This window comes from Puma concolor, chromosome E4 (assembly GCF_028749965.1).
Source record: "Puma concolor isolate L17-30 chromosome E4, mPumCon1.1.hap2, whole genome shotgun sequence".
NCBI classification, from domain to species: Eukaryota; Metazoa; Chordata; class Mammalia; order Carnivora; family Felidae; genus Puma; species Puma concolor.
Window position 1 is genome coordinate 62,449,307 of NC_141683.1, and position 16,764 is coordinate 62,466,070.

General features: G+C 38.6%; 1 protein-coding gene across 2 annotated transcripts in view; it reads left to right on the forward strand.

Moving 5' to 3' along the window:
* WDR64 (WD repeat domain 64) overlaps window positions 1-16,764 on the forward strand; it is a 146,620-nt gene that overhangs the window by 85,520 nt on the left and 44,336 nt on the right. For both annotated transcript variants that reach the window (XM_086693487.1, XM_086693488.1), the window contains 2 exons: window positions 11,703-11,829; window positions 14,810-14,958. In XM_086693487.1, coding sequence (XP_086549613.1) covers window positions 11,703-11,829; window positions 14,810-14,958 — 276 coding nt within the window. The remainder of the gene's footprint in view (window positions 1-11,702; window positions 11,830-14,809; window positions 14,959-16,764) is intronic.

Consider the following 16,764-nt stretch of genomic DNA (forward strand, 5'->3'; position numbering starts at 1 on the left):
ATTTTGTCACCTTCTGTCCTTCCTTTGCTGCTTGGGACATTCCATTTTGGGTAAACTGTGATTTGCAACATCCTCAGGAGGAAGAGTTACTTGCCTCTAATCTGTCCTCAAAGCAGACTGTTGGAAATTTTTCTGGGGAAGATCAATATATGTTAGGAATCCTTAGCTAGTAAAACCTTAGTGACCAACTGTAAAGAAAAAATACAAACTAAGAGAAAGGGACACATGCTTTGGGATTCAGACTCAACTTGAAGAGTCTGAAGCAGTCTGAAGAGTCTGAAAGCTTTTTGCTTACGTACACATCTTGCCTTCCTTCTGTCTCTAATCCCAGAATAGTTCATCAAACATCTTCAAAAGACTCTGTTGATAGTTCTGACTGATGGGAGACAATGTGCCCCACAAAACAGTGGAGAACCAGCCCCTACATGAAACTTCCTTCCGTTTGTGGCTGTCACTCTCTATTTGTATAACCTGGGACACTTTGTTGTCATTACACGTTTGCTTAAGATGGGCTATGAGCTTCTGAGTTTTGCCCTTTGGGACTATTCCCTCTTCACCCCACCCCTTTGCCCACCAGACCACTTGCACAAATACACACACACATTTGCATGTGCACACACACATATTCACTACAGTCTACCTAAGGTAGCTCTCCGGGTATACAGTTGTCATTAACTTTCATTCCTTAGTAAATGTAATTCTTGCAAAAGCCTGACATTGTTCTTTGGCTGGTAAACTGGATATATCTCAAAGCTATCCTCCTGAAAATCTTGACTTCCTACTGTGTCTATATGAATCAACCAATAATATGTGATCCCCTGCTAAGTGTCTAATACTGTATCAGGCCCTGTGATTAAACATCTTTTGATATAATCTCTGCCCAAAGGGAGTTAAAAATCTAGTTGAGTAAATAAGGCAAAACTTCCAAAAATCTTTGATGGCAAAACCTAGGAATGACAAAAACATCAAGTTCAGTTCTCTTACAGAACTGGAGTAAATTATGAAAGCTGGTTTTGCAACTTGAAATCAGGAAGTCATCAAATTGTAATCTTCTCAAAAAGCAAGGTTGACTTTGGCAATCTAACAAAACTTAAAACACTCATACCCTTTGACACAAAAATTCCATTTCTGGAATTTATCAAACAGGTATGTTTAGACTACTATAAAAAATTACATGTGCAAGGAGGTTCACTATCACTTTACTAAAAGAAAATAAAGGAAATAAGCATAATTCTATCAGCTGGGAACTAATTAAAATAAATTATGGAGCATTCATACAACAGAATACTATACAGCCATTAAAAAGAATGAAGTACATTTCAGTAAATATGCCCTCATATTGATGTAAGCTCTTTCTATATATGACCTCATTTAACGTTTGTGACAACTCTGTGAGACAGGTTCTGATATAATCTCCCTTACAAGTGTAAAAACTAAGGCTCAGAGATGTTAAGAGATTTGGCCAACGTCACACAGCTAGTAAATGGTGAAAGAGGATTCCACTGAGTTTTCTGCCTTCAGAGGCGGTATCTCCCAACAGTGATTAACCTAAGAAGTTGAACTGGAGATCCCAGAAGGAGTGGGTAGGTGGGAAAGGGTACTCTGGGTTTTGTACTGTTTGAAATTTTCTACCAGGCACATATAATAAGGTGGTAATTAAAAAGTTAATTTTTAGGGGCGCCTGGGTGGCACAGTCGGTTAAGCGTCCGACTTCAGCCAGGTCACGATCTCGCGGTCCGGGAGTTCGAGCCCCGCGTCAGGCCCTGGGCTGATGGCTCAGAGCCTGGAGCCTGTTTCCGATTCTGTGTCTCCCTCTCTCTCTGCCCCTCCCCCGTTCATGCTCTGTCTCTCTCTGTCCCAAAAATAAATAAACGTTGAAAAAAAAAAAAATTAAAAAAAAAAAAAAAAAGTTAATTTTTAAAGGCATGCTGGGTGTCCTCATTTCATTTCCGTTTTGCCAGTTATCACACAGGAAAAATGTGAGAACAAGATCACAGAATCAACAGTTTTAGTTCCACGTAGGAATTTTTTTTTCTTCTTGTTATTTGGAAGAGCTTAAAAAATACATTTTTGCATTGAATTCGCTACACAATCAACATTGAATGCCTACCATTTCTATTGCACTCTTATACATACCCCTGCTTTCAAATATAGTATTTGTCTATAATACTGTGTTAGCCCTCAAAAGAGTCATAATATCAGAGATCTTTAGGCTCTTCCTATGTAAAATAATGTAACCCTAATTTGATTCGTTTGGGGTCTAAAACCTAATTAACCTCTTGTAGACATTAGGTAAAATTAGGAAGGCTGGCAAAATCCCAGCTTCCCTTGACAAATCAAAAATGCTGAATTCCCCATGTCCCTCCCTCTATTAAATGACACTGCAATTCTAAAGACTTCTACTAATACAAGTGTTAGCATCCCACAATTGTTCAAACGCCTATTCAAATATAGCCCTCACAATGCATGATAATGTCATGTGTCATATCTACTCTCCTGCCTCGATGAGGGTCTGTCCAAGAACAGTAGGAATAGTGCTTCTACTGATCTTTTGTTTCTGGAGCAGCTAGCTCAGAGTTCCAGAGTTATTTGCTGTATAAGGAATCATGCATATCATGTTAGTTTTGCACCTTTTTACAATCCTTCTTCTATGCATCCAAAACCAATGTCTACACATCTGATATTCTGCTCTAGTCACTCTGTAATAAACACCCATCAAGAAAAAAAAGAGCAGTTTATTAATGTGTTTGGATAATAGTGATTGGCATCGAGTTTGCAAGAAAAGACCGAAAACCTGGTTGAATCAAAACAATCCTCACTCCTGGCTCAGACACATGTAGAGTTTCCAAAAATTTTTACTTTATCATTATTTATTAATTTTCCTCACAAAGCTTCAGGGGAGGCCTTCCTATTGTCCTTCTCTTTCATATTTGGGGATGAGTAACTTTATCCTCAAAGACTTGCAGCCTTGCAATTCAATTTTTCCTGATGTTAAAAAAAATCCTGTCACTGAACCCCTGCATTCCCAATTTGTTTGAAAATCATTTTATTATTTTTTAAACTGTCTTTTTAAAAAAAAAAAAGTTTATTTATTTTTAAGAGAGAGAGTGTGCGCAAGCATGGTTGGGGGAGGGACAGAGAGAGAGGGAGACAAAAAATCCAAAGCTGGTTTCATGCTGTCAGCACGGAGCCTGATGTGAGGCTTGAACTCATGGACATTGAGATCATGACCTGAGCTGAAACCAAGAATCAGACACTTAACCAACTGAGCCACCCAGGTGCACCTGAAAATCATTATTTTTAATGCTACTAGAAGGTGAATATTTTTTGTAATCTCTGTGTTAGATATGTAATAATATTTAATTTATAATTTATAAATACTGCATTCTGCATCCAAGGGCTTCTCTAGTGGAAGCCATCTATCCTCTCAGATTATTTTCTTTCTACAGCAGCTCAGTCTCTTTCTGAAATGCTGCCCTTCCTAATCCCCTTCAGGACCAACCTGGCTCCACTTCTGTCTCTCAGGCTTTGAGGCACTAACACCGGCCACAGGAACACTGTCCACCCTGAGGGAAATGAATAGAGAAGAGAACTAGAATCGACAGATTCTAGAGCCTAATTGATAACACTACCCTCCTTTCCTCCAAAGTAGCTAATACATTAAGACCACCTAAAAACAGAGCCAATGAATTATGTTTTCTGACATTACCCCGTTTATTAATTGATTTATCCGATTACAGCATACTGACTGCCTACACAGTGCTGCAACATTATAAATTCCTTCAAGGTCTGGACCAAGACAGAGAATAAGCAAGTGAGCAGACCAAAACCCAGCTAAGTAACCAACCTAACTACAGAGAACACAGAAGACACTGAGAAAACAATCAAATAGCACATGGTTTCTCCCTTAAGCAAGTCACAGTTTAGTAGAGAAGGCAACTGAGTAAATCATCATATGACATATGACATCATATGACAATTTCTAATTGCTATTACTGTATACAGATATTATGGGCATCTAGAGCTAGGAGGGTGACCAAAGAAGTTGACCTTTTGCTTTTTTGTTTTTGTTTTTTTTTCATTTTGAACAAGTGCTATGTTTTTATGCCAGTAGTACACATATAAGTGTCCCTAAACTGTAGATAGTTTTATTTTGCATGTTTCAATGTTCTTTATAAATATAGTGAATAAATCCTACAGAAATTTCCTTTTTTCCACTCACCACTATATGCTGAGATTGATCTGTGTTATAACATATGGCTTTAGTTCATTTATTTTAACGGCTATGCAGTATTCTATCGTATGTGTATCACATATTTATCCAACTTGACCAATGACCACTGGACTTGTTTCTACCCTCTGTGGCTTTGGGATTGTTGCCTTGGTTGAACAGAGATATTTTATTCTAATTCAGTTAAATGTATCAATCTTTTATGGCTCATGCTTTCTTTGCTTATTGAAGAAATATTTTTCAACTCTTAAGTGCATAAGGATATCCTCTTCTAAGTTTTTCTAAAAATTATAGTTCCTTTTACATATTTAGGGCTCTGTGTATGTGTGCACACACTGGCACGTGTGTCTGTATGCTCACTCCTCTGTATCTATAGCCTTTCCCCAGCTGTCCCCTTGGGATCCAGTCTAGAAATAGGTCTAGTTCCTGAGCCAGAAGTAGTCTTGGTTTAGTTCCAGGTCAGAAATCAGTGTCCCCCTCTGTCCCCGGTCTCCCAGTTTTCTCAACACTATACCTCCAGATGAAAGTAGAGCACAAAAAAGAGGTTAGTGTGGAGTTTCCTCAAAAAATTAAAAATAGACCTACCCTATGACTCAGCAGTAGCACTGCTAGGAATTTATCCAAGGGATACAGGAGTACTGATGCATAGGGGCACTTGTACCCCAATGTTTATAGCAGCACTCTCAACAATAGCCAAATTATGGAAAGAGCCTAAATGTCCATCAACTGATGATTGGATAAAGAAATTGTGGTTTATATACACAATGGAGTACTGCGTGGCAATGAGAAAGAATGAAATATGGCCCTTTGTAGCAACGTGGATGGAACTGGAGAGTGTGATGCTAAGTGAAATAAGCCATACAGAGAAAGACAGATACCATATGTGTTCACTCTTATGTGGATCCTGAGAAACTTAACAGGAACCCATGGGGAAGGGGAAGTAAAAACAAAAGGTTAGAGTGGGAGAGAGCCAAAGCATAAGAGAGACTCTTAAAAAGTTAGAACAAACTGAGGGTTGATGGGGGGTGGGAGGGCGGGGAGGGTGGGTGATGGGTATTGAGGAGGGCACCTTTTGGGATGAGGACTGGGTGTTGTATGGAAACCAATTTGACAATAAACTTCATATATTGAAAAAAAAAAAAGAAAGAAAGTAAAACACAGCCTACTGCTTCTCAGTTTCACTGACATGTTCTGCCTTGGAGCACTGAGGTGCTTCTGGTCCTGCCCCCCTCTTGTTTGGATCCATAGTGATATGTCTCTTGCTTTGAAGCCTTGTTATTTCTTTTACTTTCTCTCTCTCTCTTCTTTAATATTTTTTCTACTATTTCTCTGTGTTTGGAGAAGAAATGGCTCATCAGGGCATAAACTTACTGAACTGTGACTTCTTAATTCTCTTTATGACAGATTTGAGGAAAGAGTAGCAGTTAACTACACAATAGAGGGTGTTGAAAGGAAATTGTAGATGATAAGAAAAGTATGTGGTGTGCAGAGACCAGAAAAAGAAAGAGGGTTTTGGAAATTGGGAGCAGTCTAGTGTGAGGGTAACAGAGGCAACATGAGGGAGTGGGCAGCAGAGAGCCCTGAGACTGCAGCATGATCAGCAGTCACCACTTCCCTGAAACCACACAAAAAACCTGACGAACAGAACACTAAAGAAGAGAGAAACACAAAAAAAGAAAACAGAATGAGTCTATAGAAAACATTACAGATTTGAAAGCATGTTCACATCAATTCAGTGAGGTGCAGAGTGCTATATGTTATATGTCTGTTGTAGAATCAAGAAAACAGAGGCTCAAGGGATTTAAGTGATGGGCTATAACTGAAACGCAGATCCTCTTTTGCCTCATTCCCTTGTTCTTTTTAGCAACCACAATGCCGAACAGATACACATATAGTAAAAAGCCTGCCTCCCAGGAATGCATCTTGGTGAAAGCAATACAATCAGAAACAACTTGAATAGAGATAAATTTCTTTGGCACTCCTCAGTTTCACTTTTAGGTTTTTCTCCTACTTCTCTCTTATTCTGGGCTCTGAACCTAAATTCATAAATAGTCCGTTATACTCATTTACCCTATGATACAAAACACTGGTAAGGTTCAGTGTTCTAGCTACCCTCTCCCAAACTTGAGTTTTTACTAGAACAAAGGAAGTAACTTCCAACTGTACAAATTCTGAGTAACACTGACCTACAAAGGGTATGCATTTGAGGCAAAACTCCTTACCGGTATTCCCTAAATCACATGACTTAGACAACTTTATGCTCCTACATATAAGAATCAAATTGCCTTTGCAACAGTGAAGTTTTGAGCTCCTTTAACTCACTTACAAGTGCCTCAAATAAGAAGACAGTATATCCCTATTAACGAAACTACTTACTTTATAGGTAGTTCTTATAATAATTATTCATTTGCTCAACAAATATTCCAAATGATTAGGTTAATAGTAACTATTATAAAGTGAAAATGTTATTTAAGGATGCATGCTAGAAGATGTAACTTTGACCAAATCAAATTTATTTCTGAAATTCAATCACACTGTAACTTGCTTACAAAGACAGAATAATTAATAAGACTAAGACAGACCAGTTATCTCAAAAGACAAAGGGTAAACTTGACCTACTTTTGCTGAATTTGTACTTTATTGTCCTTTCTATTCTTTTATATCAATTCGAGCTCTGTTTGAGTAATTATGTAATTCTCTTTCCTTTCTCAAAGGAGAGCTTGAATAACCTATTCCCCACACTCCCACTATATCTATACCATCCCTAAACTGCTTTCTATAATACTTACATCCGTGGGCAGCAGGAGGGGGATGTTCTTAGAGACCTCATTTAGTAAGATGGTTTATCTTCTTTTTTTTTTTAATTTTTTTTTAATGTTTATTTATTTTTGAGACAGAGAGAGACAGAGCATGAACGGGGGAGGGCCAGAGAGAGAGGGAGACACAGAATCTGAAGCAGGCTCCAGGCTCCGAGCTGTCAGCACAGAGCCCGACGCGGGGCTCGAACCCATGGACCGTGAGAGCATGACCTGAGCTGAAGTCGGACACTTAACCGACCGAGCCACCCAGGCACCCCAAGATGGTTTATCTTCTTAAGTCATGAAAGAGCAATGTGAAACCCTCCATCTAAAATATAAGTCTTCGACAGGGTATCAGAATGGATAAAAAAACAAGACCCATCTATTTGCTTTCTACATGAGACTCGTTTTAGACCTGAGGACACCTTCAGATTGAAAGTGAGGGGATGGAGAACTATTTATCATGCTACTGGAAGTCAAAAGAAAGCTGGAGTAGCCATACTTATATCAGACAAACTAGACTTTAAATTAAAGGCTGTAACAAGAGATGAAGAAGGGAATTATATAATAATTATGGGGTTTACCCATCAGGAAGAGCTAACAATATAAATGTCTATCGCCGAATACGGGAGCCTCCAAATATATAAAACAATTACTCACAAACATAAGCAACCTTATTGATAAGAGTGTGGTAATTTCAGGGGACTTTAATACCCCACTTACAACAATGGATAGATCATCTAGACACAGGATCAATAAAAAAACAAGGGCCCTGAATGATACATTGGATTAGATGGACTTCACAGATATATTTAGAATTCTGCATCCCAAAGCAACAGAATATACTTTCTTCTCAAGTGCACATGGAACATTCTCCAAGATAGATCACATACTGGGTCACAAAACAGCCCTTCATAAGTATACAAGAATTGAGATCATACCATGCATACTTTCGGACCACAATGCTATGAAGCTTGAAATCAACCACAGGAAAAAGCCTGGAAAACCTCCAAAAGCATGGAGGTTAAAGAACACCCTACTAAAGAATGAATGGGTCAACCAGGCATTTAGAGAAGAAATTTAAAAATATATGGAAACAAATGATAATGAAAATACAACAACCCAAATGCTTTGGGATGCAGCAAAGGCAGTCCTGAGAGGAAAATACATTGCAATCCAGGCCTATCTCAAGAAACAAGAAAAATCCCAATACAAAATCTAACAGCACACCTAAAGGAAATAGAAGCAGAACAGCAAAGACACCCCAAACCCAGCAGAAGAAGATAAATAATAAATATCAGAGCAGAAATAAACAATATAGAATCTAAAAAAAACTGTACAGCAGATCAATGAAACCAAGAGTTGGTTTTTTGAAAAAATAAACAAAATTGATAAGCCTTTTGAGAAGCCAGGCTTCTCAAAAAGAAAAGGGAGATGACCCAAATAGATAAAATCATGAATGAAAATGGAATTATTACAACTAATCCCTCAGGAATACAAGCAATTATCAGAGAATACTATGAAAAATTATATGCCAACAAACTGGACAACCTGGAAGAAATGGACAAATTCCTAAACACCACACACTTCCAAAACTCAAACAGGAAGAAATAGAAAACTTGAACAGACCCAAAAACAGTGAAGAAATTGAACCAGTTATCAAAAATCTCCCAACAAATAAGAGTCCAGGACCAGATGGCTTCCCTGGGGAATTCTACCAGACATACAAAGCAAAGATAATACCTTTCATTCTCAAGCTGTTCCAAAAAATAGAAAGGGAAGGAAAACTTCCAGACTCATTCTATGAAGCCAGCATTACTTTGATTCCTAAACCAGAGACCCAGAAAAAAAAGAGAACTACAGGCCAATATCCCTAATGAATATGGATGCAAAAATTCTCAATAAGATACTAGCAAATCGAATTCAACAGCACATAAAAAGAATCATTCACCATGATCAAGTGGGATTCATTCCTGGGATGCAGGGCTGGTTCAACATTTGAAAATCAATCAACGTGATACATCACATTAATAAAAGAAAAGAAAAAGACATTTGACAAAATTCATCATTCTTTGTTAATAAAAACCCCCAAGAAAGTCGGGATAGAAGGAACATAGTTAAACATCATAAAAGTCACTTATGAAAAGCCCACGGCTAATATCATCCTCAATGGAAAAACTGAGAGCTTTCCCACTGAGATCAGGGATGTCCACCTTTACCGCTGTTGTTTAACATAGTGTTGGAAGTGCTAGCATCAGCAATCAGACAACAAAGGAAATCAAAGCCATCAAAATTGGCAAAGATGAAGTCAAGCTTTCACTTTTTGCAGATGACATGATATTATACATGGAAAACCTGATAGACTGCACCAAAAGTCTGCTAGAACTGATACATGAATTCAGCAAACTTGCAGGATACAAAATCAATGTACAGAAATCAGTTGCATTCTTATAAACCAATAATGAAGCAACAGAAAGACAAATAAAGAAACTGATCCCATTCACAATTGCACCAAGAAGCATAAAATACCTAGGAATAAACCTAAGAAAAGATGTAAAAGATCTGTATGCTGAAAACTATAGAAAGCTTAGGAAGGAAATTGAAGAAGATATAAAGAAATGGAAAAACATCCCATGCTCATGGACTGGAAGAATAAATATTGTCAAAATGTCAATACTACCCAAAGCTATCTACACATTCAATGCAATCCCAATAAAAATTGCACTAGCATTCTTCTCAAAGCTAGAAGAAGCAATCCTAAAATTTGTATGGAACCACAAAAGACCCCGAATAGCCAAAGTAATATTGAAGGAGAAGACCAAAGCAGGAGGCATCACAATCCCAGACTTTAGCCCCTACAAGAAAGCTGTAATCATCAAGACAGCATGGTATTGGCACAAAAACAGACACATAGACCAATGGAATAGAATAGAAACCCCAGAACTAGACCCACAAACGTATGGCCAACTCATCTTTGACAAAGCAGGAAAGAACATCCAATGGAAAAAAGACAGTCTCTTTAACAAATGGTGCTGGGAGAACTGGACAGCAACATGCAGAAGAATGAACCTGGACCACTTTCTTACACCATCCACAAAAATAAACTCAAAATGGATAAAGGACCTGAATGTGAGACAGGAAACCATCAAAACCCTAGAGGAGAAGTCAGGAAAAAAACCTCTCTGACCTCAGCTGCAGCAATTTCTTACTTGACACATCTCCAAAGGCAAGGGAATTAAAAGCAAAAATGAACAATTGGGACCTCATCAAGATAAAAGGCTTCTGCACAGCAAAAGAAACAACCAACAAAACTAAAAGGCAACCAACAGAATGGGAAAAGATATTTGCAAATGACATATCGGACAAAGGGCTAGTATCCAAAATCTATAAAGAACTCACCAAACTCCACACCTGAAAAACAAATAATCCAGTGAAGAAATAGGCAGAAAACATGAATAGACACTTCTCCAAAGAAGACATCCATATGGCCAAAAGGCACATGAAAGGATGCTCAACATCACTCCTCATCAGGGAAATACAAATCAAAGCCACACTGAGATACCACCTCACGCTGGTCAGAGTGGCTAAAATGACAAATTGGGAACTTATAGATGTTTGAGAGGATGTGGAGAAATGGAAACCCTCTTGCACTGTTGGTGGGAATGCAAACTGGTACAGCCACTCTGGAAAACAGTCGGAAGTTCCTCAAAAAATTAAAAATAGTTCTACCCTATGACCCAGCAATAGCACTGCTAGGAATTTACCCAAGGGATACAGGAGTGCTGATGCATAGGGGCACTTGTACCCCAATGTTTATGGCAGCACTCTCAACAATAGCCAAATTATGGAAAGTGCGTAAATGTCCATCAACTGATGAATGGATAAAGAAATTGTGGTTTATATACACAATGGAATACTGCTTGGCAATGAGAAAGAATGAAATATGACCTTTGGTAGCAACATGGATGCAACTGGAGAGTGTTATGCTAAGTGAAATAAGTCATACAGAGAAAGACAGATACCATATGTTTTTACTCTTATGTGGATCCTGAGAAACTTTACAGAAGACCATGGGGGAGGGGAAGGATAAAAAAAAGTTAGAGAGGGAGGGAGTCAAAGCATAAGAGACTCAAAAACTGAGAATAAACTGAGGGAGAGTGGGAGGGAGGGGAGAGTGGGTGATGGGCATTGAGGAGGATACCTGTTGGGAGGAGCACTGGGTGTTGTATGGAAACCAATTTGACAATAAATTTCATATTATAAATAAATAAATAAATAAATAAATACAAATCCCATTGTGAAAAAAATAAAATAAAATACAAATCTTCTATTTATTCTCCAATCCATAATGTAGAGAGATGGCTTCATTTGAACTGTAAGTCATGATCAGCCCTCCAGATTCTTAAAGAAGAATACTGTTTCTCTGTAATGATAGAAAAATCTAGTTCCTCTAGGCAAACTTTTAATCGCCGCTGCTATTTACTTGATATTAACCGACAATAATTGAACCAAGAACCAAATTGGAGTTTAGCAAATGTGTGCTCATCACATAAATCACACTTGCTGCAAGATTTTAAGAGCATACTGCAGGCTTTGAAAATGCTTCACCTAAATAGCTTTGAGTGGGGAACATAGGGTGTAAAAGTGGTGAACTGTGCTCTTTCTTTCCCCAGGTTTTCAGGGTGTGGGATATACAGACTCTTTCACTGTTACAAATCTTCCATGACAGCCAGGGAGGACCAGGAGATATGCAGATTTATTCTATGGTATATGACTCTAATAATGGCATGCTTATTACAGGTAAGTGTACCCAATTAATGGCAGACAAAACTCTTATCTTGACTTTTAACCTTTTTTAACTATCACTTGAAGAAAACTAACCAGAAGAAAAGCAAAAGTAGAAGGGGAATATGTAAACTGTGATTCATCACAGTAGATTTTATTTTTTTTTTTAGCAAGAGAGAGAGAGTGTGAGTGGGAGAGAGGGGCAGAGGGAGAGAGAGAGAGACAGAAAGAGAGACAGAGAGAGAGAGAGAGAGAGAGAGAGAGAGAGAGAATTGTAAGCAGGCTCCATGCTCGGTGCAGAGCCCAACTTGGGCCTTGATCCCACAACTGTGAGATCATGACCTGAGCTGAAATCAGGAGTCGGACACTCAACCGACTGAGCCATCCAGGTGTCCCCATCACAGTAGATATTTAATTCAGTTCCACCCTCTCCTGTCTTTCCATTACTGGGTAGATAAAATGTGTGACTGAACTTCCTCAAAAAGACCAGGTCAGTGCTCTAAGTTCTTGAGTCTAGGATGATGGCTTGGGTTGAGCAAGAAGTAGGATGTGATATGTTGCTGCATAGAAGGCAAGCCAGCTCTGTTATGACTCTCAGAAGCTGGAATATAATCCATTTTAGAGTGGCTGCATCAGATCGCTGAATCAATGCCTCCTTTGTTCAGTGAGGCAATTTAGCCCCATGCATTCTAGTGCTGAGACAGTCAGTTAGAAGGTGCTGACCCTCCCACCTGTCTTTGCTTCTAGACAATGAAGTGGAGAGAGAGGATAGAGTTCCAAATGACAGATCCCCAGGGCTGATGCTAACAGATTGTTTCCTTTTCTTGTTGTCTCTTAAAAAACAAACAAACAAAAAATGCTTCCTAAAGTCACAAAAGATTCTGCTAAGGCATTTAGGTTAAATGTGATTCACATGCATGCCTTCTGGCTTTAGAAGAAAAAATACACAATATTAACAGTACTTCTTCCTTCTGGAACACCAACTCAGAATGCATTTCCTAAGCATTTTCCCACTGACCACCTGTTCTGAGTTCCTGTGAGATTAATTAGAGCAGGGAAATGGTGCTATCTCTGTCGGTGGAGAATATAATTATTTTTTAACTCTGGGGGTCTTTTTCCAAACCAGCATTTCATACTTGACAATTTTCCACCTTGTAAAACAGAACTTAATTCTAGGTATAAGCACCCCTCCTCTTTATTACCTCCTCTGAAAATAACATGCTAATGACTGTAAGCATATTCTCCTGGTATCCCCACTTGCATATTTGATTAGTGGGCTCAGCATTTACAACCCACTTATCATCAGAGTAACTAAGGACTCAAGTATCAAGACAAAAGAAGGAAGAGGAGGAAGGAGAAGAGAAAATCAAGATTACTTCCCAGTTTTATGTAATCTTGACAGTACTTTACCTACAAAAATATAGAGCTCTGTGTATTGCTTACATCAACTGCAACCATCAACTTGACATCAGAATTACATGAAGCTTATCTCTCAGATTCTATTTCATGCTTTGATTCAAATGAAACCGCCATAGTAATCTTCTAAACCCCAATGACAGCAGCACCACATTCTGGAAATGTTTTGTAGAATATACTGTTGTTACTGTCGTTTTTATTATTCCTCTGTTAATACAACTAACTTTTGTAAAGTTCTTTTACAAAGTGCTTTCATGTACTTTCATTTGACCCACACAACCACCCCATGAGTTGGGAATTACTGCTTATCCTATTTTATAAATGACAAACTAAATATTAAAACAGTTCCATTGACTAGTTTTAAAACACAAGGTTAAAAGGTAGAGCTGGGATTCATTCCCAGAGCTTCTGGTTCCTGAAACCACATTCTTTCTCTGTAACTGCATTGTTTGCATAGCCAAAATGTAGAGCATTACCATTGGTTCATAAGCGTATCTAGCTTTGTTGATGTGAGTTCTGAAAAAAGTTAGTCACAATATAATGTTAAATGATCTACCAAAAAGCTCTGAGTGTTGGTTATTTGGTTACTATTTGCCTCTCACATGTCCATACTGGGACATTCAAACTGAGAAATATTACCAGAAAAGCCTTTTAAGTCCTTCTTTACACATGAACAGATTTCATCTTAAAATTTAAGCACCTTAGGAAAGTGCTTAGTAACTCCTGCTGAACCTTTTCCTACAGGTGCAGGTGGGATTGGAAAGTTATGAGAAACTCAATACAAAGGGTTTATCTTTGGTAATTTAATCTCCACATCAATAAAACAGAGAAGTTTCATTTTGTTTGATCTTTGAAATGCTTTGAGATTCTTATTTATATTTCTAGACATTACACTGAAACAGAATACACAGTTGATTTTGAGAGTTAAATCATATTTGCTATTTATATATTCCTGTAAAGCCAAACTACCCCCTTAGGAAAATGTAAATAAGGAATATCTGCTCTCCATCTACTTCCCCATGGTGATTTAGAAATTAATCTTATTTAATATTGATGTTGCAAGCACTGGCTTGCAACCATTCTTTCATTACATTTAATAGGAATGTGTTTACAGAGTGCTTTATCATTTGTTGGTTGGAAAAGGCTCTCTAACAATAAATTCCAATCACTAAATGGAAGTTTACCTTCAGCAGAAAGCTGACCTTTCAGCAGAAAGCTACTATATACCAGATGGAGAGGCATGTGGTAGGCTCTCTAAAAGAAGGAAAACAGTAGACTGTAAAAAAATAGAAAAATGGGGGCCACTGAAAATAGGATATCAGCGAATCCAAATCGCCTGTACTTGAAAATTAATGAAGCCGTCAAAATGAATGTTTTTCTCTTACTGAATAACATAGGCTTTATTTGTCAAAAATGTTTTAGAGAAAAAGAATGTGTTTTCACTTCATTAGATATCCTAGGAACTGATATTACTAATCCCACTGATTGGTTCTTTCCAAACACAAGTGATTGAGTAAAATCCTTTGTGATTCAAAACTTCTAATATTGGGTATTTGTGAGATACTTATTTCTGTTCTAGGATCTGGTGTCATGGACATGTATCCTCTGACGAGGATGGTACAAGATACAAAACAGATTCCTCACACTCATGAACGAGAGATCAATGTCATGCTTTACAACAGATATTTTCACCAAGTCCTTACTATCTGTTCTGAATCCATAATTAAGGTGAGTACATAGTGGCTCTTCAGAAAGAAAAAGAGCTAACAGAATTTTCTCTTTTTACAGGTAAGTCTTTGGGAAATTAAGTAACTGTAGTGGTGCATTTGATGAGACTCAACAGTAGAGCTATTTTTAAGTGTTCATGCACATGTGAAAAACAAGTATTTTAAGCCAGCTCAAACAGCTTGCTATCTTTCTTTCAAGAGAGAGTGCACATGAGCAGGGGAGGGGCAGAGGGAGAGAGAGAGAATCTTAAGCTGGCTCCGTGCTCAGCACAAAGCTCCACTTGGGGCTCAATCCCATGACTATGAGATCACAACCTGAGCTGAAATCAAGAGTCTGATTCTCAACCGACTGAGCCATGCAGGCACCCCTACACTGCTTATTAGGCCACACACTCAATTAAATATATAAAGCTCGTTTTTACTATCAGAATAGAAATTTTAAAGGAAATATATCAAGGAAAGAGAACTAGGATAGATAGATGATAGATGATAGATAGATGATTTTTAAATCTGAGCTATGGGAAGAAGATATGTTAAGAAGGAAGGGAAAGAAATTTATAATGTTTACTGTAACCCCTATAGGTGCAGGATGTATGCCAAGTGCCTCAAACCCATGATCTTATTTAATCTCCACACTGGTTTGGACACATAAAAGTTTACATTTTAAAGATGAGGAAACTAGGACTCATAGCAATCAAGAAACTTGCCCCAGATCATATAACTAGTAAGCATCATAGCTAGGATATGAATCCAGGTTTGCCTGATGTAGATACCTATGTCTGTTTCTCTGCATTCCTCTGCCCTGTCATTACTGTGTTCCCCAGGGGCCAGGGTATGTAGCTATCCTGAGTACACCTGTAATTACAACCACTGAAGCCATCCAGCAGTGATGGCTGGCAGTGTTTTCTTCAGAGTGTTGTCCTTTCATTTCATGCATGCTGTCCTTTCATTTCATGCATGATCTCCAAAAGGCGAGAGCTCGAGCAGTAGAGAGCATCCTGTGGGGACCCTTTAAATCCCCTCTCAATCTTTGACCTTTTGTGCTCATCTGCTGGAAATTTTCTCGGGCCAAAATCTCCTGAGTTCACTTAATTATCACCTCTTTCTGATAATCTGCCTACAAAATAAGTAAAGGAAAACTAAAACTCTGGAGAAAATGTCTTCCCTGTAAGAGAAGCAGTGGGGGAAGGAATGCATCTAGGTGAGTTTTCATTATGATTGATTGGTTGAAGAGTGATCCTACTTCAGGCCAGGAAACGGATGATGTCTGAAACCTGTTCATGCAGCATCACTCATTTCTCCCTTGAGTACCCTGTCTGAACTCGGGAGCACTCAGACGTTGACCACGTGGGCTCTAGGGCCAAACTGGCCTCATTCAGATCAGTTGGTGGCCCTCGGTTGGCTACCTGGCCTCCAGGTGATTCCATTGAGCTCCATTTGGTCCCTCTCTCCCTCTTCCAGCTGCAACACCTCTCAGCTCCCCGGAGGGACAATGCACCTTCCCATCTCTGGCCCTTTGCTTATGCAGTCCCTGTCCCCAGATACCTTGAGAGCCACCATTCTGTGCTTGCCAGTTCTGTTTTATTACTCACTGACAGCCTAGTTCACATGTGAGCATGACAGATCCATGAAAAAGAAGAGATTTAGACTGGAAGGCTGGAGGTGTAGAGCCTCTCCCGTGTTTCCAAAGAGAAATAATGATGTGTCTTGACATGTTTCTGGATTTTTCAGTCACATCCAGCCTGATTACACAGACAGCTTTCTCTGAAGTCTTTCTCTGTGTCTCTAAAAGTGATGCCTGTGTCCC